The 23,242-nt window shown below is 38.8% G+C and overlaps 1 protein-coding gene across 2 annotated transcripts; it reads right to left on the reverse strand.

Annotated features, from left to right (window-relative positions):
* Positions 1-1,771: 1,771 nt before the first annotated feature.
* On the reverse strand, positions 1,772-22,507 carry snx25 (sorting nexin 25). Of its 2 annotated transcripts, XM_084718824.1 has the most exons (22): positions 22,311-22,507; positions 21,332-22,062; positions 19,667-19,751; positions 15,283-15,499; positions 14,036-14,208; positions 12,155-12,341; positions 11,571-11,641; positions 9,979-10,169; positions 9,676-9,807; positions 8,853-9,002; positions 8,582-8,707; positions 8,312-8,476; positions 7,821-7,952; positions 7,052-7,192; positions 6,460-6,573; positions 6,020-6,097; positions 4,865-4,948; positions 4,631-4,748; positions 4,281-4,347; positions 2,935-3,116; positions 2,738-2,838; positions 1,772-2,635 (listed from the first exon to the last, which is right to left on the reverse strand). In XM_084718824.1, the coding sequence occupies exons 2-22, from the start codon at positions 21,689-21,691 to the stop codon at positions 2,570-2,572; spliced, it is 2,940 nt and encodes a 979-aa protein (XP_084574950.1). In that variant the 5' UTR covers positions 21,692-22,062; positions 22,311-22,507; the 3' UTR covers positions 1,772-2,569. The 2 variants fall into 2 exon arrangements, with proteins under 2 accessions (XP_084574950.1, XP_084574951.1); XM_084718825.1 differs by lacking the exon at positions 22,311-22,507 and having other exon boundaries at positions 21,332-22,252.
* Between the last annotated feature and the right edge of the window lie 735 nt (positions 22,508-23,242).

Consider the following 23,242-nt stretch of genomic DNA (forward strand, 5'->3'; position numbering starts at 1 on the left):
CAAGTGTCAAAATAAGAGCCCGTTTGAGAACACCAGCTGCGACAAGTGTTTTTTTGTTTTTTTTTGGGTTAAACAATTCTGCGGCCCTGTAAGCATTTGATGTGTCTTTGTGTTAAAAGGCTCAGACATTGTGTAATCCGGAAAACCAAAGGTATTTCACAATGCATTAGTTTTCAGCGCTGTCCAGTCGATTAATTGGTGTTTGCCTATAAAATGTCAGAAAATGGTTTAAAAAAATGTTGATCAGTGTTTCCCAAAGCACAATATAAATGTGTTGTTTTGCCCACAACCCCAAATGTTCTGTTTACTATCATAGAGGAGTAAAGAAACCAGAAAATATTCTCATTTAAGAAACTAGAATCAGAGGACTTTTTTCTTTAAAAAAAAATACTCAAACTGATTAATCAGTTGTCAAAATAGTTGGAAATTAATTTAACAATCAATTACTCGTTGCGTCGCTCTTAGTTTCATCTTTTCTTCATCTCCAAAAATACTGATAATGTATTATTTTAGATGACTGTGTATGAATTATGTGGCTTATTTTCATTGTGACATTATCATGGACAATATGCTGTGTCATGATACTATCACCCTATAATCCCATCACTGTCCCTAGCTCAGTACTGTGGTGCTGGACCTTTATTGCTGTGTGCCAGTTACTTTGTGACAATTACAGTAAATACAAACCTGGGTCACAAAGACAAGATTTGAGAGCCATTCAGTTGCATTTACAAAATTCATAAATATTTAGAAAGCAGAAATATATTTGGCACATGCCTATAATCGCTGAATGGAATTTAAGTGGTTAATGGAGTTTTTTTTTTTGTTTTTTTTTTTCCAGGCTCAGACGTTGTTCTCTACCGCCCAAAAAATTCACGCATCAGCGGCACATTTTGTGCTCTTAATTTGAAAGCAAAGCATTGCACTTCCTGTCTTTGGATTTACTCTCTCAGTCTTTACAAATCGTGGCTCAGCTGTGCTGCATAGCTCATTATTGGGAGGTAAACGCAGAAGCGTTCACGCCTACTCCCCCTTGAGACTCAACCCACCCTGTGAAGAACACATGTTGCATTCACGTAGTCAGGGAAAGAAAACAGCTGAACCCTGTAAAATCACAGTATCTGTTGTTCAGGACAGAAATGGGGCCTCAGACCTTTCCAGGTGCAGTTAAAAAATCTAGGTAATGAATGAACACCTTTATTCATGAGCAATTGTAGTGGCCAGTGGTGTGTACTTAATGCATATAAATACAACTTGGCTAAATTTTATAGTGTTCAGTGTTTTCAGGTTCAGGATGCTAGATAAGTGGACAATCTGTGTTTATGATATTCATGTTTTACATTTACAATAGATTATATTTAAAGATCCAGCATGTGGGATTAAAGGGGGGCTCTGTGGGGAGAATATGTCAGGAATTAAATGATATTCAACAGATATTCAGTGTTGTCATTAGTACATAATCACCTGAAAATTAGACACATTGTGTTTTCATTACCTTAGAATGAGCTGTTTAATATGTACAGAAGGAGCAGGTACTCTCCCACAGTGCTGCCATGTTGCACCCCGATGCTTCTACAGCAGGTCATAATGGCCAAACCAAGCACTGACACTTTCACAACATACCTGGAAGGGGAGGGTGAGGCGAGGTGGATTCAGTTGGTCTTAATCTACAACCTCACCGCTATATGGCACTACACACAGGTCCTTTTAATTCTAGTAAAATCTTATAGTTTCAAAGACCATTTAAAAAATTCAAAATGCCACACCAACATTTTGTTTGCAATTTATTGCTTATATAAACGCTCTCTAAACAATTTTTGGTAAAAATAAAATCTATCAATAATAATCATAAATAAAATCATCACAATGACTTTTACATGACATTATATTGCACAATTATAAGCCGTAACAAGAATCACAGAACACAAGTGTTGTTGCTCAGGTTGTGTGTAGGAGGAATGTTCAGAGGTCCGTGGGCAATGACACACACTCGTTGCCTTCAGAGGAAAAGCTGAATCTTTGCTGCATTTAATCGAGGTCTTCAGATTAACTGATAATCAAACAATCAAGTTATTTTCTTTCACAAATTGTTACCCTGCCTTGTAATCTATAGACCACCATGATTTAATCTGTTTGTTGTGGTACAGATCTGATGTTTCAGTGCTATTAAAATGAGAAAAAAAACTGCAGACATTTGATCAAATATGTCAAAAATACAATTTGTTCTTGTGTGAATGTGGACTTCCAGTTAACAAATGTGATCTGTCTAAATAGAAAGACTTCACATGTTCTCCCTGTTCAGACAGACAAGTTCAGATATGTACCACAACAAAGTCATACGCTGGCCCCTCTCAGTCTGGTGTCAGCCCAGCTTTTCATCATTTCACAGCAAAAATTCTACCAACAGAATCAGCGTGTCTCAGTTCTGACCGACACAGCTGCTTTCTGTCTGAGGTTTAACCAGTCGGCCGTCTCCATGTCTAGCTTGGCAGTACATGATTGGTCAGCTACAGAGAGGCCTAAAAGATCCACAGACTGTGTGTGTGTAGAGTGGTGTGTGTGTGTGTGCTCAGATGTTGTCCACCTCCGCGCTGAGTTCAGGGCACACTTCCTTCAATAACATTTCCATCAATATCTAATGGAGACAGTGAGACAGAATCATTATTTTTGCAGCTGTAGTTATATATCATATTATGGCAAAGATATTGTTTAAGACTTATTTTCTTATTATTCTTACATAGAGAAGATGTTTGTTGGCACTAGCCTCCTGCAGGGCATTGAAGATCTTGATGATTCCATAGCGGGCATTCTGCTGGCCGACTAGATTTGCTAGTGCATCTGATAGAAAAGAGCAGATTGGAACAAAGAGGTTAGAGGATCCACCTTTCAGGTGTTCATGATATCTATAGGTCACATTTATGCTTCAGTTGTTACCTGGGATATTGTCAAGTAGTTTCTGTTGAGCCCGCTCTTTAGTTTCGTTGCGTTCACTGTCAGTTCGGACTTTGACGTGCGGTGCCAACTTCCCGTTGGGCCAGAAGGTGTCCCTGAACACACTGATGTAACATACCAACATCTGTTCACAGAAGATCCAGTTTACTGTGTCCCGGATCTGTCTGAAATAAAGCAGAACGGAGGATGTTAACTTCATAGCTAGAGCCAGCCAGATACACTGGTAGGCCAATGTTATCAGCCCAATATTAGCCTAGCACAGCTATTTAGTCTATTAGTGTATAACTTTATTCAAAATATTTTAGTTTTATAAAGTGTTTTATGTATATTTCATCCTAAATTTATTAGATCCTCGTTGTATTTGTGTTTTTATTCAGTTTTTGTTCAGTTATTTATAACTACCAGATTACTGCCTAATATTGATATTGGCTTCAAAAATCCAGCTTCACTCCGGCTGTAATCATGGTGTCTCCACTTTATCCCACTGTACAAAATGAAGCCAAAATATCATGGATACAAGTTCTGCCATCTTGCCTAGGTGACATCATCTGGAGTGAGAGTTTGTGCAGAGCTGTACTTTCGAGGTCCCAACCATACAGCCAGCAGTCTCAATAGTGAGCAGGACTCAGCTGTTATCCTGACATAAAACCCCCTTTTTATGGAATCAAACAACTAATCAAAACCAAATTACCTAAAATGACAGAGACCAGTGTTAGAAATAATTTTATTTGACATGTTTTTTGGTGTTTTAGTTTGGACCATGTTCTATTTATTACCATGGAGGAAGCAGGATTTATGGGGTGATCAAGATGTTTTGGCTTCACTTTTCGGAGACATCATGTTGTCCATCTTTATGTATGTCTATGAATGGAGCATCCAGCTGAGCTGAGAAAGATGGCAAGTGAAAATGGTGGGGATAAAAATACAGGACTACTAAGAAAGGAAAAATGCCTCTGCTTCTGTTTGGGAGTATTTTGGGTTGAAGTCCACCTCCAGCCATTTTTTAAACAATATAAAATGCTCTGCAAGATGTAATTAATTGACTTTAATATGTTTTTTAAGAAGTTCAAAAACCTTGCTAAAATGGCTTACATATAGCTCTACATGTTTACATTTAGTAGTCAAGGATTCATGAATATGCAAATAATCCCTGCCCTCACCACACCCCTTAGTGGCTGCACCAGGCTTCTCCTCTGTTTTGCTAGGTAATCACAGTAACTAACTACATCACCACTAAATACATATATGGCACCACCCCCCGTTTTGTAAATGTGACAGTCAGTCCCCAAAGGCATAGTTAATCAAAATGCCAACTTGCTGGAACTTACTTGTTGATAGTTCGTCCAAATGTCACCTGGACTAGTGCAATTAGAGTCTTCCTCACCCACTTAAACACTGAGACAGACAGACAGGCAGGCAGATACACAGACAGGCAGGCAGTGAGAGAAGGAAACTTATCAAATAAATTCACCCACATGCGTTTATAATTCATCATTTGGTCCCAAAAAGACAGGATATTGCTAAGCATGTAAAACAAAAACACCCTCATCGTTTGCCACGGACAAAGTTCTAGTTTCTTCATACAGGCTTCTGTCTCTTTTCTGTTATTATGTTATTTGTATATTAATATAAAATGGATGATGCAACATTGATTAAATAATCAAAGTGTACTACTTACTTCCTCTGAGTTCAAAGATCTCTCCTATGAGCATGAAGCAGGGTTCAGCCAGAGCATCTTTCCTCCCATCTACTTCATCACCGTAGTCTGACAAGTCACTGTCATCATCAGCCTCTTCCTATAAACAGCAGTTACACACAACACACATGAGTCAAATGAAGATTTGAGTTAGCTTTGAGCACTAAGACAGTCTATAGTTTACTGTTGCTTTACCAGCCATGAATGAACATGTACCTCAGTATGGGAGAAGAAATCTCCGGGCAGCCTCTCCAGGAAGGAGGCCAGAGAGAATGATGATTTCTTTTGGATTGACATCACCTTCAAACATGAACAAGATATCATCACCATGCAATATACTGTATGGAAGTATACAATGCTCTAATCAGCCAGAGCAATGGATGACCTCATCTGGACAAATGCAACCACCTCAAGGGTCTCAAACATTTTTTTATTGCTGTAAATCCACAATAAACCAATATAGGCCTTGGCAATAAAACAATAGGGACAGTTTGACTTTAATTCATTAAATTACAGCACATGACAAATACTCCCTGGCTCTTTAACAGCCTATCATATCCATTGTGTGCTATGAGATTTAACAGGTATATTGTTCAGTTGCATCATGATTGAACATGAGTGTAGATGGTGAGAAAATAGCTAATAGTCAAGGACAGGACAGCTCATCTGTATTTAATGTGTATCAAGGTAAGATCATTAATTTGTCCTTATCTAACTGAATAAATGTATTTATTGTGTGTGTTATTCAGTGTCATGTTAACATTAAGATAACAAACTGCGTGCCTTGACAAATAATGTGGTTAAATTCAACCTTTCTTCTTCTGGTCTTTTTTAGATAATTAAAAATGATCAATAATTATCAATTTCAACTGAAAAGAAAAATTTTATCATAATTTTTATTCCACTACGTCACCCAGACAATGTACTCACATAATAAAATACTACTAACAGTCTATATCTGGTGTGACTAATTACCACTCAGTCACTACATTTTTATCATAAAACTAACTCTAATAAAAACTCTTTTCACAAAGGTATATTTGTTGGTCAGCTACAGTAGAACAGGTATTTGTAAGTAGAGTTCATATTTTAATGTATCATCGTACAGTATATGGAGTTAAAAGCAGATTGGTCGATTTCCCTTAGCTGCTGCTTTACATTTTCATCTACTACAACTAACCAGAATAAACAAACAAAGCTTTGTATTGCAGATATTCATGATGAATATAAGTACAAAAACATGACAGCAAATTATATGTGATAGCGTTGAGGCAGAAGATACTTTAATATATTATGCATGTTTATATGACATGAGAATAATAGATTAGTAACCCTGTCTTATTTGAAATCCAAGTGTGAGAAATGAGTTACCTTGAGGTGCTCTGGGGATGGGCTGAGGAACGCATAAAGAGCCTCTGACTGGCACAATCGTTCATCTGTCAACAGACGCTGCACACACACAGACACAGCAAGTAATCAAAATTATTTAGCTTGTATGACAAACTAGGAAGAGGCAGTGTGAGCATAGCAGGGTCCCAGCCTTTTTGTGACATCTATTTCAACCATTATAATATTAGGAGCTTAAATAGCTTTAACTATTTCCACTACTTATTTACCCCTGAACATTTGCTCACATGTATTTAAATGTGTGGCTTTATATCAAATTTAAGCTAAAAAGGATTTACTTGCAAGTATAAAGAGAAGCGCTTTCAAGTCTTAACAACAGCAGACAGTGGAAAAGGCACAAAGCACCAAAGTTATATGAGTCAAGTGTAATAGAACACTTCAGTGAGTACTGTTTGCATGTTTACCTGGAGAAAGGCATTGAGCTGAGTTTTGCTCTTGTCTAAGAATTTCTGGTCGATGGATTTGAAGGGAAGTTTACTGAGGGATGGTAACTGGAGTTTCTTCAATGATGGAAAGCACTGAGAAAGAGAGACAGACACACAGACTGATAATATAGTATCATGTTTTAACAAATGTACAGAATTTTTACAGACGTCAACACTTAAAGCACATATCCAGATCTCACTGCCATCAGATTTAGTCTAAACCAATTTATGACGATTCAGTCAACTCAAAAGGGAGGGTTGGAATTGCTGCAAACAGTCTCCAGTCTCTGCTTTGTATGGTGTGTGCTCTGCAGCAAATCCATCAGCAAATCAATAGAGACTGTACTATTCCTTTTTTAAACAGTTTGTCTACTGCAGTGCTGTTTCTTCCTCAATGCTGCAATTATATACAATTTGCTCTAACGTGGAGGGGGGTTAATCATTGAATGTGCAATGCAATATAAGTTTCTAAATTAGTGGTAATTCAGCACAACCTTAAAGCACACTGATTATTGCTTACTGATGTTGAGGAAAAAAAGCCATATCCATACACATGCAGGTTTGGTGTTACCTCAGTGAGTTTGCGGTGCAACATCTGGAACTCTGTGAGTTTCCTCTGCACGCTCCAGCGGCTGTTGGCCGTCTCCTCTCCTTCTACCAGGCTAACACACACACTGTAACAAGCTACTGTCTCGCCACCTTCCTCTGTAGCCTGGAACACACACACACAAACATTTTCACACACCTATGCCAAATTTACTATGTAATTAACAATAGCTTAATATACCAACAATTAATGCACATCTATATAATGCCACATAAAGTGTTGTTAATTAATAACCCAAAGCTCAAGGTGACTTCATCAAATGTCCCAAAGATATTCAGTGTGCTATCACAGAATACTAAAAGAAACCAGAAAATACTCATTTACACAGTGACTCAACACAATAAATCGCTTATCAAAATATTCTGAAATACTGTGATTGACAATCAATAAACAAGGAATCAGTGCAGCTATAGGTGGTATTAAATTTACATGTGTCTGTTTTTTTCACAACTGCATGAAAATTAAACTTTTACTGACTTGCAGCTTTCCTGCTATGTGATACTCTAGCTGTGTGTTTTCATGTGTTGGCATACTTAATTTAGCCATAAAATCATCTGGGTTAGCAAGTGGCACAATGGTAGCAAAGTTGATTACCTCAGTAGCAGTAACAGTAACCAACCATTGTGAAGTTCTCCACTGGAAACTGTCCACTTACTTATACTTATCAATGAATTAGTAGGATCACCTCTGTATTGTTTGTGATCAAAGAAAACGAAGCATATAAAATTATTACCTCTGCAGTAGTGATAGTAGCCCTCCAGTGCCCCAGGTTTTCACACCACCAGTCAGTCCTGGTGATGTGTTGCTGGAGTTCACTGTGTTCTCTCTCCATGGCTCCTATTTCCTCCTTTAGTTTGCTCACAATCTACAAATGCACAAGAGACAGATTTAAACTAGCATGCAAATCAGTTAAATAAAGAAATTACATTAAGATGAGTAACTGTGTACAGCGGTTTCCAGGTCAAAGATGTTTTTTAATGTCATCTTAAATGTGTCACAAAAGCAGGTATGTGAGCTTTTAAACAAACCAGATGTTATAATTGCCTCTTTATGAGACAATTTTGTCACTTTTCACCTCAACCACCGAGTCAACATCGTGACACAGGCTCAGGGCATCATGCTGGAAGGATCTGGATGTGCACACTCACTAATTCTGATCTTGTGTTGTGAAATGCTGATTTCACCCTAGGATGTGTTTTGTCACATTTCCTTGTATTTTGTTACCTTTTTGTCTGGTTTGGGTGCATTCTGGATCGAGCCCAAGGCCTGTCGCTTGTACTCCAGTTTGTCGTAGAGTTGGCGGAGTTTTGTAGCAGCATAGCTGGCCTGCTCATTGATTCCTTTAGTGCCTTCATCGCCCACCTCCTCTCCTGTGTCTAGACCCTGACACTACAGAATAAAATAAAAAGAAATAAATAAAATATAGCAGAGGCTTACACATTCACAAATGATAACAGATACAACTTTTGTTTCACAACATTATGTATCTCTGACCCCTTCTTCCTTTTCTTCAGTGCTACACTGTGATTGGCTGCGTTGCTCATCTCGTTTGATCAGCCTGTCGTAGAGGTCAGACACCAGGAAGGAGGGGTAGTAACGCTCTCGCATCGTCTCAGCCACCTAGAGGATGTATAACAGCAACAGAAATTGTCATTGTAGAACATTTTCACCCTGTGGAACAAAGGCATACCACTACACCTTTGAGGATCTTATACGACTGTAACTGTAGTCCCCCCCAGTTTCAAGTTTCAAAAGCAGCAGTTACCTGTTCTTGTAGTCTGACAAAGACCTGTGTTCCTCTGTTCCCCACCAAACTCTGTTGGATCTCCTTCAGGAGAAACTTTTCCACTGGAATCTCCCTGCTCTCCACAAAGAACTTCTGGTAGATTTCCCCAACGATCTGGGGCACCTCATTCTGTCACATACAGTAACAAACAAATAATCAGTTAACCATGTATTTTTTCCAGACCATTAATGTGCTTCACAATACCACTGATGTCACAGTACAGAAACATCCACTTAGTATTCACTGGCTGTACTGAAAGTACAAATTATGACGGCTGACACAATTGCCTTGTAAGCGTATTGTTGTCATTCCAGAAAAGAAAAACATGATGGTATCACATTACAAGGCAGACGACAACAATAATGAAAACTGCTTCTTCTTCTCTTGGAGCAGAAACAGCTGGTCATGCGAGTGAAATGTTCACCATGTTAGAACTTATTTAGAAAAGCTGTTTCCATCTCCTATTAGTCACATAAACTCTTTTTCGATAAAGGCAAAAAAAAAAACACTGCGAGCAAGCAGAAAAGCTTTTTTGTGAAATTGAGGATTTTTTTGTTTTGTTTTGTTTTTAATTTTTCCAGTTCCATCAACATTTTCTAATGTGATGCGGGGCTAATGTCTATTCTGACATTACACACATTATTTTGCACTGTGGGAAAACAACATCCACGCTCAGCACTGGCACAGCACACGACTTCAGCAGTAGGAAAACATGTCACTTGTTACTATATCACTTTTACCCTAATACCATACACTATTAGTGGTGTTGGGCTAAGTCCTCTGGAATGTGTGTACACGTCACCTTGTTGGCAGTTTTGAGCGTTTCCACCAGTTCCCAGAAGCTTATCAGAGCCCTCTTATCAACTCTCTCCATGTAAACTCTGAAATGCTCCCTGTAACCTGGATTACACATGATGTCATCAAACTGGAGAATCTGGATGAGAGGGAGCACAGAGAGACAAAACTTTAGCTATGTGGAGCTCAAAACTTCCAATATCAGACATAATATTCTAAAAAGAAAACAAATATTCTAGTTATATATCATTCTGTAACTTGACAGTTTCATAAACACCAGCTGTACCACAGTCCCCATTATGAGTCGTACCTTCTGACTTTGAGGCTCGTCGCTGTCATCGGCCCCTCCTTCCTCATTATTTTCATAGTTTGGTCCACCGAGTAGCCGGATCCGTTTCTCACATTGTTTCTTAGCAACAGTCAGCTGATTGATATATCGTTTCATATCTCTGGCCCTGAGCAGGTCTGCCTTCATGGCTGCTGACTCTTTACCTTTTCGCTCTAAGAGAGAGTGAGAGCAGTGGTTGAAAGAAAAGTGTTGATCAAACAATAAAACACAACAGCACAATTATCTGGGGTGGACCCACTGAACCATCACGATAAAGAATATAGATGTTGCTAACCTTGTGGTACAAATGATACTTTCAGGCAAGTATAAGGGAAGGTAAAAGCAAAGTTCTAAGTTGTTGATTTCTGTATATGTAATTAGACTCCATAAAAATAATATGGACCAGTAGTAGTTCTAAGATGGAAAGAGCTGCTCAGAGGAAGACAGGCCTTGTCAGATAAAGCTCTGAGGTAATTATCCAAGATAATCTACTGCTTTCTGCTTAGAAGTGGCAAATTTACAACTCAAACCAGCTTAACACGATATATGACTCGGGCTTTTGTTTGACATTTGTGTTGGCAAAAAAATGTTGTTACACATTTTGTCCATTGTTAATGTAGTCAACCTCAGATGAACTTTCTGCTTTATGCTAATTTTTAAATTTGTGAACATGGTAAATATCAAACCTGCTAGACGTCCACATTTTAATATTGTCATTGCATTAGTTCTGTGAGCAGCCTCACAGAACCTTGTAACATGTCACTTTAACTCTCAGATTCAGTTATCATTGTCAGTTCTTGGTATTTAACCTTTTAATCTGACATGAGGGTGAACTCAGTGCCTAAAGGCTACCTTGCAAGTGATCGATACAGCTCAAAGGTCATGTCAGACCTGATCACCTAGTCACTATAATGAATACTTCCCTATGTGGTGTATGAACAGCTAGATCAACTAGATCCTAGATTCTCAAACTGTGGTATGTGTACCATTGGCGGCTACACAGAGGAATATAAGATTTATTTATTTTTTTATAAAACTAACTGATTTAATATTTAATACTATCAAAATACTACAAAAAATAGAATGAAAATACATTAAATATGAGATCCCCAAATTACAATTTAAAATAAGTTTTGTCTTTCCTGAATATTTGTTATCAGTCTGATTACTGGCAGTTATAAGCTAAAACTGTGATGGTAAGATAGTAAGCGGAGGTAAAATGAGGACACTGAAAATGAACGTGTCAAGAACACTGCAATCTTGGCTCCAAACAGGAACTATTACACAGAGAAGTTAAATCAGGAGAAGAATATTTTGAGCAAGCCGTGCTGAAAATTAAGCGCATAACAGTAGACGAGCATCAATGCTAGTGGCTACTAGCAAATGTGAGGTGTCAACAGCCTCACAAAACAGCACAAAACAGTAAGGTGGTACTGGGAGAGCTCAATATTGTCTGAAGTGGTATGAGGTGTAAGAGGTTTGAGAAACACAGAGCTAGATGTTTAGATTTGAAATTAAATTTCCCAATTTTATGTTGTCGTTGTCATATGATAAACTGTAGTGTGTCTCAGTACCTTTCTGCTTCTTGAGCTGAGGCAGGCTGCTGATGGTGGTGGCATGAATAATCTCTACCACTATCTGATACCTACAAAAACGACAAGTTCAGTTTCAGTCAAATGTTGGAATCAATCAGTAAAATGAAAAATGGGCTGCCTTAGGATGAATAAACTGAGTACTGCTGATGTAAACAAGATGTGAATACAGTGCGATGTGACACAATGGTAAAATCTTTACATGCATTGTTATTCTAAAGCACATATAACATACAGTCAAGTATGTAAGAATGGAGGTTGCTGAGTTTATGTTTACAGAATTGATGAAATATATCAGCAATGAGTCGATGCTGAGCTTTTTCTCAAACTAACAAGATAATATATCAGTATCATGTCCTCACTGCATTTAGATCTGTCTGTTCCCATGGTAACACCACAGCAGCAAGTAGACTGGTGGTCAAAACACTGTCTGGTTAACATGTTTGTGTGTATATACAGTACAGTATGGTTTATTAAAGGACATTTATGTAAGAACAGGGCAGTCTCGGTTTAGCAAGGTTGTGCAGGTGTATAGTGTGTGTCTGTGTGTGCAGTTGGTGTCATGCCTGAGTTGTTTGAGGAAATTGACATCAGCAGAAGTTGATATTAGTTTGATGAAGTCTTCATAGGAGGCAGCATAGGTGTAGGCCTTCTTCTGCTGCTCGGCCTGCTGCTCCCTCTGCTCCAGCTGAGACAACAGCATCCTGTTTATGGAGTCCGGGTCGCTCAGCACTTCTACCAAAGGCTTCAACACTGCAGGACACAGACACACACACACACACACATACACAGAGTTAGTCTGAATCACTGACCACTTCACATACTGCTATAAAATGCTGCTACCTTTCAAGCTAAATTGGATAGGTAAAGTACAGAGAAATGGACCCATACACCGCTGAGATGAACCTAAGATCACTTACATTCCCACCCACCTCACACTCTTTCAAATCGTTGCTCCAGTGTTGCTCTTTATTGGTTAGATATTTCCATCATCATTTTAACTTCTATAGCAGCCTGTCTTGTGCTGAAGTCCCCCTTCAAACAGTGTTCCCCTGCTAGAATTCTGTTTCCTGTAGCATGCCCTTGCCACAGTTGGGGTTACAGCTTAGCGAAGCGGAGTTAATTGGTTGGGGTTGACGTAAGACTGGGGTCAGGTTAAACATCTCAAAAGAGAGCTTGAATGAGGGGAAACACATATTGGCAGAGAAACAGACTTTGGCCCATCGCATGTTTTTGTACCTAGTGAAACTGAAAGCAGTGGCAGTGACTTCAATCGCACCAAGTCTGCATCTTTACTAAAAACTAATACAGTAGTTCAGAGCTAATGGAGGGCAGGGTGAAGGTAATGTTGCCTCCTAGTTTGGAGCCATGTTGTTGCAGGAAAAGTCATAGATTTATTTAACTGATTTTTGGGGGGTCTAGATCTCTGATTTACTGAATTGTCTCTGGGAAAAGTTAAATTATTTCTGTTGTAATGAATACTGGCAACAACCTGACATTATATGACCTGAATAGAAGGGACCTATGTTAATCCTTCTATTTCATGTCAAAATTACATAATCACTTGTCCTAGCAGGTACAACAATAAATATAAATGGAATATGACCATCATTAATGCTATTTATTACCCCTGTGCTTACCTTACTGTCACATAAAAATGTCTGCCATGAAAATGGTTTACTAACTTGTAATTTGACTAGTAATTCAATATTTTTTTTTATTAAAAAAATAACAGGTTCAGTTCATTTCTTTATTTTATCATCATGATCTTGTATCCCCTTAAAGTGGAAACATACTTCAAAACTACCCCCCAGGGTTTCTAAGTGGTATTATTGTTTTTATCAATGTCGCAAAGACAGTCTCTGTACACAGCATCAGATAACTTTCCATTTCCTCAGAGCCTAAATCTTTAGAAGAATAAACAACACCACTTTGCAAATGAGAGAGAGAGGAAAGAGGCATGTTCACCGAAGAGGTAAATTGAAAGCAATTGTAACAGTGTGCATTGCGTAGTTAATAACATATTTTTATGCTTTGCACAAACAAGTAACAACAGCAGGGACTAGCATCAGGGTGGGGGTGGGTAACATTAGCAAAAAGAGTGTAAATTCGTTCATTAATTTGGTCCATAAAAGAGACATAATTTTCTGGGGAGAAATCATGCCTGGTGGCAGACAGATTTGCATAGTGAAGACGAAGCTTACAGGGAACCAATCTAAACGTGGATGGTGTCATTCTATAGCCATTACACTGTGCAATCAAAATATACTTCATAATGATAAGTTAAAGCAAAAAAGTTGTCAATTTCCAATTTAAGTTCTGATGACTATAGTGGGCAAGAACAAAGGAGTCTGACTTAAGAGTTAGCATTTTCCAGTACTTGCATACACACACACACACACACACACACACACACACACACACACACACACACACACACACATTACCTTTAGTAGTGATGACTTCTGTGAGGCAGCAGCGTAGTGTATGTGACTTGGCATCCTTTTGTGGCAGCAGACATAGCAGCAGTATTCTAGCTACACAGCGGAGGAAGGCCAGCTCCGAGTCTGGACTGACCAAGCAGGGATGGAGAGGAAACGGCCGAGCACACTCCTCTGGTCTAGATACACACATGAAAGAGACGCAGATTAAAACTGAGATACAAACAGAAAGAAACAGAGTGAATGTGAATAGTTATTATGGCAGGGTTAGATGTCAGATTATATGAGATATGAGAACTTCACAGACACAACAAATGCTGTAATTGTTAATCATACTTCAGCTGTGTCACATCTCACTATCCCTGCTTCAAAATTCGCTTGAACAGGACACACTGCTGCTACATTGTTCCTAAACTATTGAAGACAAGGGAGGCCAGACATCTCAGTAGTGTGATCAAATCAAACGTCTCGCCTGACTTGCCAGGGTAATGAAACCAGCTGATGTGTGAATCATCCGTCTGTCTGTAAATGCACCTGGCAGATGCTGCCTAGAGACGAAGGAAGTGAGAGTGGAGGATTTTAATGTTATTTACGCTGGGCTGAACTGCCATAATTTCACCCCACCTGCGTACTCAAAATGATGCTGCTCAGCATGGACACTGGTGGGAGGGGAAACCTTTGCAGTAACAAGTCAAAGCTGAAACATATTTTCTGTTAAACAACATTGAGTCAGAACACTGTGCAATAAAAGCTGGACTCATAAGTGAAGGACACACTATTTACTGGTTTTCCTTGCATGATATTGTACTTATACACCTTATATAATAGTTGATGGAGACATTGGGACTAGAGCAGCAACAGTTAATCAAGTAATAAATTATTAAATTTATAACAACTATTCTGATAATTGATTAATGGGTTTGAGTACTTATTAAAGACAGAGAGTCATTCCAGCTTCTTAAATGTGAATATGTTTTTGTTTCTTTGCTCCTTTATAACAGTTAACAAATTATCTTTTTGTTTGGGGCAAAAAAAGACATTTGAAGACGTCATCTGAGGCTCTGGAACACAAATGTCAACATTTTGTGACATTTTATAGACCAAACAACAATCAACATCAATTAATCAAGAAAATAATCAACAGATTAATCGACAATGGAAATAATTGTTAGTTGCAGACCAAATTGGGACACCAACTAAGCTAATGCAACATTGGCTATTTACAAATATGTGTGCGTGTGTGTTTTGTGTACCTTGCAGATGCAGCCTTGAGGTCAGTGAAGTGTGTGTGCAGGATTCGGATGGAGTCGTAACACACCACATTGACTAGGTCGATGTCAGCAAGCCTGGATCTCAACTGCCCAATCATCTGCCACCAGTCCTCAGACAGCATGGAGTACAATTGGCCCTCATCACGACTCAAAGGGATGTACCAGGACAGGATGTAGTCTCTGTAGGCGTAGTCAAACACTGGGGAAACACACAGAGAGAAGAACTGGGATGCATTTTTGTCAAAGGAAGAATGCTAAAGGGACAGACAGCTGCAGAGCGAAAGAAAGAGTAGATTTTCTAAAGCTGAACAGCTCTTTACATTACAACAAGTGTTACTGATCAGAGCCGGTCCTCTGTTACCAAATGGCTGCTGAGATTTGAAGCTCTATAAACACAAAGAGCTTTCCTTGCTCTGTTATCACTGTGAATGCTCTAATCTTCCAGGTTCCCTGAATTACCCACGGTGTGTATTGTAATTGGTTTCACTTCCCCAAAACCCAGGTGAACACTGGTGCTGAATTTCAGAAGTGGAGGAACCATCATCCATCCATTCATTCATTTTCTATACACACAGACAGACAGCTTCTCACACTCACATTCAGATGAGGTGACACCAGGCAATTTTAAGTCACCAATTCACCTGACCTGAATTTCATCAGACTGTGGGAGGAAACCAGAGCACCAGCAGAAAGCCTACGCAACACCTGCAGAACAATAACACAGAAAGACCACAGCCGGATGGTGGATTCAAACCTAAGACACTTACTGTGAAGTGACACTCTTTCATTTCTGTTCACATGTAATTAAATACATACTGCAGATTAGCTGTTTCCAAATTGGGGGTCAAGATCCCATCAAGAGATCATGAGATGATTACCAGTATAACAAAAAACTAAATTGTGCAACACAAAATTGTTTGTTTTTCAAATTGTTCTCTAATCTCTGGTCCTCTCTTGTAAAACTGGCTACTCAGGGCTCAACAGTAAGGATTGCCTGCTTGCCTGGGGCAAGTAAAAGACCATGTTGGGCAAGTAAATCTAGCACCTCACAAACAGAAAAAAAAATAATTAAACACAAACTATTTTGATTGTAGGTTAATCATTTAAGTTCATGAAAAAAGAGCAGGAAATGCTGTTTTCAGCCTCTCAAATATGGAGATTTGCCACTTTTCTCTCTTTATTATCACATTAACTTGAATATCTTTGACTTTTGGACTGACACTACAAGACATTTAAAGAAATCTTGGGCTTTGAAAAACTGGGATGGACATGCATGTCAAGTAGTGTTGTCAAAAAATATTGATATATCAATAAATATCAACACTGAATATTTGGAATGCTTAGAATACTTGCTTCTTGCAGTATGCATAATCTTGTTTTAGCCGCACTTTCTCGCTCTCTGTTCTCTCTGACAGTGAGTTGACACACGCCGCTGCAGTGCCCACATAGTCCCACCTCCTCTCACTTACTCACAGTGCTGTCTTCATCTCATTACTCATCTCCAACTATTTGCTACATCAGTTGTTATGTTATAGCCCTAGTATATTTATCTTTTAATAAAGAAATCAAAAATGTTATGCCCTCAGTGTGGTTTTTTTTTCATGGTATGGTAAAATTGTATTGAATATTATTATTTCAATATTTCAATATATCATATTAAAATGAGAAATTCTAGTATCATGAAAACACTATTTTGTGGTGCAAATAACGGATTAATTGATTAATATGGAAAATAATGGACAGATTAATCAATACTGAAAATAATAATTAGTTGCAGTAGTTGATTAAACATGACAATTAACTGAAGTCTTTGTTGTTATTCAATTACCTCTGGTAAATAACACAGGGGCCAATAAAAAATTGATTTCTGACCCACTTGCTCAACTGGGCAAGTGAAAAAAAAACACATTCTCCACAGTCAACTCAGTGGAGTGGGTGGATTCAAAGCAACCACATTTCTCAACATGTTATTTTCCACAGCTCCAACTAGATGTTACTTACGAGTTGTATCTCACTGATAAGAGCTTTATATATACTGCACTGTGTATGCATTAAAGAGGAAATTCAACAGTGAAATTTCAATTAACATTAATGCTGCATCAACTGCATAGTTAACTGCATAACTGATGCTTCTAACTCAGATGTGCTTTGAAGAAAAGAGTGTAGTACTTCCCCCTCTTTGAGTCATAACTTAAGTGAAACTCTATAAAACATGTGAAACAAATCAATCTGTTGTTAAGTGAAGGACACATCTTATCTTTGCTCTTTACAAGGATAACTGAAGAGTGGACGGTGGTATTGCACGTGATCGTTACAGCAAGTCTAGGGACTGATCAGAACTCAAACTGTAACATGTTAACTGTGTATACACATTGTCATTGTGTACAGTATGACAGCAACATACCATACAGCAGACATACCTTCTTTTCTCTCATAAAACACACACAACAGTCAGCTCTGTCAGCTATATAGGTGGCATTTTTTACTATACAAAAGGGTTCTGCACAGTCTCCTTTTGTCTGCATTGATTTTATTCCTTCTTCTTCTCTAACCTTAAGACAAGCAGGTTGGGTGAATTTGTAACTCCACTGCCTGTAGGTAAGAATGCATTTATCTGTCTCTATTAATTGGTGCTGTGATGGACTGGTGACCTATCAAGTGTGTGTGTGTAGCCTCCAGCCATCTTGATCCTGAAAGGGATCAGTGGTTTAGAAAGAAGATGGATTGATGAGAGAGGGTCCTCAATTTTCAGTCCCAATTAGTTTAAATGTTACTGAAATATCATCTATCAAATGAGATCAATATCAATCCTCATAGTTTTTCTTTGAAATTAGTACTAACATAATGATAAAGCCCCTGTGAAGTGAATGTCCTGAAGCTGGGGGCTTATTTCAAAATCACAAATTCAGCACTAACACAAAACTAATACAGAAACACTGCTCAAAATTATTGACACAGCAGGTCTTGACTCTAATAATGTTGCCTCATAAACTTGCACCACACAATGGCCAAATAACCTTTTCAAAACACACACTGGAGCATGTGCAAATACACACCCCTTGGTGTAAATCCTGGAGCCATCTGTTACTTGGCAGCCAGACATCCACTGACTGTGCCTCTGTATGCGTGTGTGTGTGTGTGAAGGGGGGGACATTATGATCAGGACATTCAACTGTTGGTTGTAATCCACTATGAGTAGGAGGGATCACTGACAGGTCGTAGTGACTGACAGACACAGAGCTCCATCAGTCAGCACTTTTCTCAAAAACAGAAGTTGCAAGTTTTACCAACAGTGACAGAAACATTTCATGAAGAGTCTCCTAATGCTACAAACTAGTCAGTCAGCCAAGTCACTCAGTGAAATACAGACTCCATTTTGAATTTTGAAATAAGAAAAGAAGAACAAGAAGAAGAAAACATTATTCTCTATATTGGGTACTCTATAGTGAGGTGTAGGTTGAGACTTTCGGCACCTAAGTGTCATTGTTTTGCATCAACACTGTCAAATGTAATGCTTTTCAACTGTTTACACATTTGTTTACTTAAGGCAAGCATTGCATTGTGGGATTTTTAGAAAAGTAGTGAGAGCGTGCCACAGCATATCGTTCACATCACATGCTTAATGTTCATACAGCTTTTTAAGAGTAATTCTAGCACTTTTCAAGCACTTTCAAGGTACCTAAACCAGAATTTTCCAGACTCTCCCAATCTTAATCATCACATCTAAATTGATACTATCAAAAAAGGTAAATTAAGACTTTTTAATGCCAACATTTAGCTTTAGTATTTAGCTTATTTGCAATAAATGACTGAGTTCAGACAGTCTGATATGAAAGGCAGAACTTCCAGTTTATATGCTGAGAGTCATTTAGACCCCCATATTATTTTTGTGGTTCTGTTTTACAGTTTATACATGGTGTTTAAACACGTTGTTAAATTCCATCTTACCCCATTTAGCCTATAGATTTAGCCTGTACTGCCCAAATATTGGAGGAGGTGTACAATTATTTACCCTGGAATGTTTCTGTATATTATTTAGCCTGTACCACTCCTTGTATTTATATTCTGAATAGGGAATGTACAAGGTGCCACAATGGAGAAAGGGTTAAAATTAGATAGAAATAAATCCATATAAATTAGTGTATTTTCAGGGTATTTCTTAATAAATGTTAATTTAAGACATTTCCAGACTTTTAAAGGATCTTTAGGTGCACTTTTTTATCTTCAGCTAACTTCTACACAATGAATAAACACCTGCAGTGCTGACCACACACTAACAGAGTTTTTAAATGCATTTGCGTGAATGTGGACATACGTGGGTCATAAAACACCTTTGAAAATCTTTTAGGCAAATATCATCCTTTACCTTCCTTCAGTGCTTTGTCCACATTGTGTGACACCACCACCCTCCTGCTCTGGCTCGACTCCGGAACTGGCACCAAAAAACGGGCCTGAAAAACAACAAGAGTATCAGATCACATCTCTATACTTCACAAAGGGAGAAGACAGCACAAAATCAGGAAATATTGGGCAACAACAGGAAGGGAAGGGAAAGAAGATTGAGAACTGTGTGTCCAATAAGTCTAAAATTCTAACAAACAAAGGCAACCCAAATTTGTCATGGCTCATACAACATGTCCACCAGACAAATGCTTGTGACAATCTTCCTCCACTGTCAACATCAATAAGTCATCAGTACAGAGCAGCAAACAAACATTGCTGAAAGGCAGCTGCTGGGCTGTGGCCGCCTGTTGAGGGAAACCACCAGCAGGCTACAAGGGCACGATCACTTTCCTTGAAGAATAAATCACCCTATATGCGTGTGTGCATGGTTGTCTGTGTGTTTAAGTGTGTCTAAATCCAGCAGCATGACTCTGCCTCATCTATTATAGATCAACGCAGTGAAAATCCGGGGGCAGGGAGAGAAGATGAGGGAGGGGAGGGAAATAATTGACGGGACGGAGTTGAGAGGAGAAAAAACAGGTCAGGACAGTTACATGCAAAAATGAAAAATATCAAACTGTCTGCTCAACATTTACTTGAGATTTAAGTATTCTATGTAATCAGTCTGTTGGAGGAAAGCTTAGATGTGACAGAGGTAACGTTAGGTAACAGTAGAATTTGTCAGTTTTTCCTCTCAATCGATAAATTGAGCAGTTGGCTCTAACTCATCATATAATGCCAATCAGGCATGCACGATAATATCAGCATGTCGCCACTAAAAGGCTTTAAAATTAAACATTGTATCAGCCTGAAATGAGCATTTCTGCGGGTATGACAGGCTGATAAAGATGATTTTTTAATTATACGCATGCAAAGTGAGTAATGTCTGTGCTGTGGAGGTTTGTTTTAAGTGTCTGAAAGGGATAGCAAAGTTGCTATTTGCAATGATTGCTCAGAATCAGTCAAATTACATTCTATCAAAACTACAAATTTAAGTGTCCAGTCTCTAAGATTTAACATTATCATAAGTTAATTCCATCGCAAGAGAGACTTGATGATCTCTGCAATTAGCTTCATGGGACAATTAATCTAAATTAATTAATCACAATGACAGTAAACTCAATATCTTTGGGTTGTTAGTAAAACAAGACATTTGAGGATGCTATCTTGATCTTTGGTAAACACTAATCGACATTTGTCACCTTTTTCTGAGATTTTAAAACAAACTACTATTGACAGATTAATCAAGAAAATAATTGACTGATTTATTGACTATGAAAACAATCATTAACTGGAGCCCTAGAGATTTTGGACCAATTTTTCTTTTTTTTCTCAAAACAATTAATTAATTATCAAAATAGTTGCAGATTAATTTAACAGTTTAAAATTAAACAATTAATCAACAAATTGTTGCAGCTCTGAGTATATCAGCATCAGAGATGGCCAAAATGATTTGAAAAATATTGGCATATCAGATATCAACAGAGATCTAATATCATGCATCCTTAATGCCAATGTAATATCATATGGGAGCTTGGACAGAATGTGTGCCTTGTACTGTATGTGAGTAATGATAGTGGTATCATACCATGAGCTTGTTGAAGAACTCCAGCCGTACAGCTGACTGCCTCCTGTTTCTGTCAAAGCAACTGACTTTGAGGGGACTCTTCCTGACTAGCAGGACAAAGCTCCCAGCCAGGAAACACAGCAGGGCGAACGACACATAGATGAACAACTTCAAGAAGAAAGAGGTGAGACTCAGGCCTCCCCAGGCCAGCTGAAATACTACTGCTGCCACCACGCCCAGACAGAAAGCCGGGACGAACCGGAACGAGGAGCCGATGGAAGCGGTGGAGGAGGCAGACATGGGCCCCTCTTCTTCTCCTCCTCCTCCGGTGCTGCTACTCCCTCCAGCCTGTGGTGTAATGGTAGTTGAGGGGGTGGGCATACTGCGACCCCACCATCCATATATGTGTCACTGCTTGTTAGGCTGAAAAGTTGGTCCTCTAGTCTGTATGCCGAGTCAGACCGGTGTATACCCTCGACTACAACACTGTCTCCAAGACGAGGCATTCCCGCTCTGACATCTCCTCACCGACCCACACCGCTATGTTTTCCCCGCTCCTAGCATCGGCCCGCCCCGCGGCCACAGGCACGGAGCCCCGTCAGCTTAGTCATCCACAACACGGTGCTCCAGACGGCAGAACAGGGCCCCAGGCTGGTCTGGGAACAGGCGACAGGAGCTGACAGTCGCCCGGAGCGCAGATGGAGAGAGACCCGGCGGGGTGATGGGATTGGTGTAGCAACATCCACCGTCACCTTGGAGACAAATAGGTGGAGGGGTAGCTTAGTGACTGTTGCTAACCATCTAGGCTAGCAGAAAACTAAATTAGGAAGCCAAAATAAGTTACTGTTACTTGCTGCTTTAAAACAAAAAACACAAGTAAGAGCCAGAAAATCACCTCGTACCACTGTACGGTCTAGCTACTACCAACCACACTAACGACAGCTAGCTAACTAGCTTGCATGCTAAGTAATTCAACATCAGCTAATGTTAGCTCACTTACCTATCGCTTAAAAAGGTGAACGGTAACAGCGCTACATTCTCCCTTTCCTCTCTTTTATGGCGTGTATGTATATGAGGCGTTGCGACGGTAAATTAAAAGTATTTTAAACGCAACGACAAAATATAGTCCAAAATCGCCGACAGATAAAAACAACCAACTGTTATTTTCCTCGAGCTCCAGCTGACTGACAAGCTCTCGCTCTCTCTCTGAACGTGAAAGGGTGTCAGCCAATCAGTGGCCGTGTTAACAGCAGACGGTGCGCCTGTTTTGATAATCAGGACAGTCCGATTGGGCGGGGGGTGGTGTTTGAACGTTGCTGTAGATGTAGCGGGAAACAAACAACAACCAACTGGGCAGCTTCGAAATGTAAGCAAGCGCACAACGAGATAAAGGATCATGCCTCGTTTCTGACGATTGATTTGTTTTTTTTTTCCGACATGGTAGCGCGGTCTGAGATGATCAAAAATCTTTTTCATGAGGCGTAAATACAAAAATATATTTAATTTAAACATAATTAATATATTTCAGCCTTACATCCACCTCAGATAATTTCACATATATTCTACTGTATATCAATTATTGTTCTCCTTATCCATATTTTTTGTCAAATAATTAAATCAAGTGATCATTAAATGAATAATAATGCAGAGGTCAGTAGCAGCAGTTTCACAATATAAAATAATATAATTAACATGGTATACATTGTCACAGTGTGGTACAGTATTGAGACTTTCTTATTGAGATGTTATACAAAATGTTATATTGTGCAATAATAAATACAACATGATATAACATGGTAGCTAACATTCTTAATGCTTAAGAAGCAATCTTTTAAGCGTTCATCAAATCCCATTTATAGAGAGCATAAGTTAATACAAGATAACAAAATATGCAGCCTATAGAAGCTAAGTGGGATTAAATGAAAAAACAGT

Source organism: Lutjanus erythropterus, chromosome 5, assembly GCF_056507025.1.
Source record: "Lutjanus erythropterus isolate fLutEry1 chromosome 5, fLutEry1.hap2, whole genome shotgun sequence".
Taxonomy (NCBI): Eukaryota; Metazoa; Chordata; class Actinopteri; order Lutjaniformes; family Lutjanidae; genus Lutjanus; species Lutjanus erythropterus.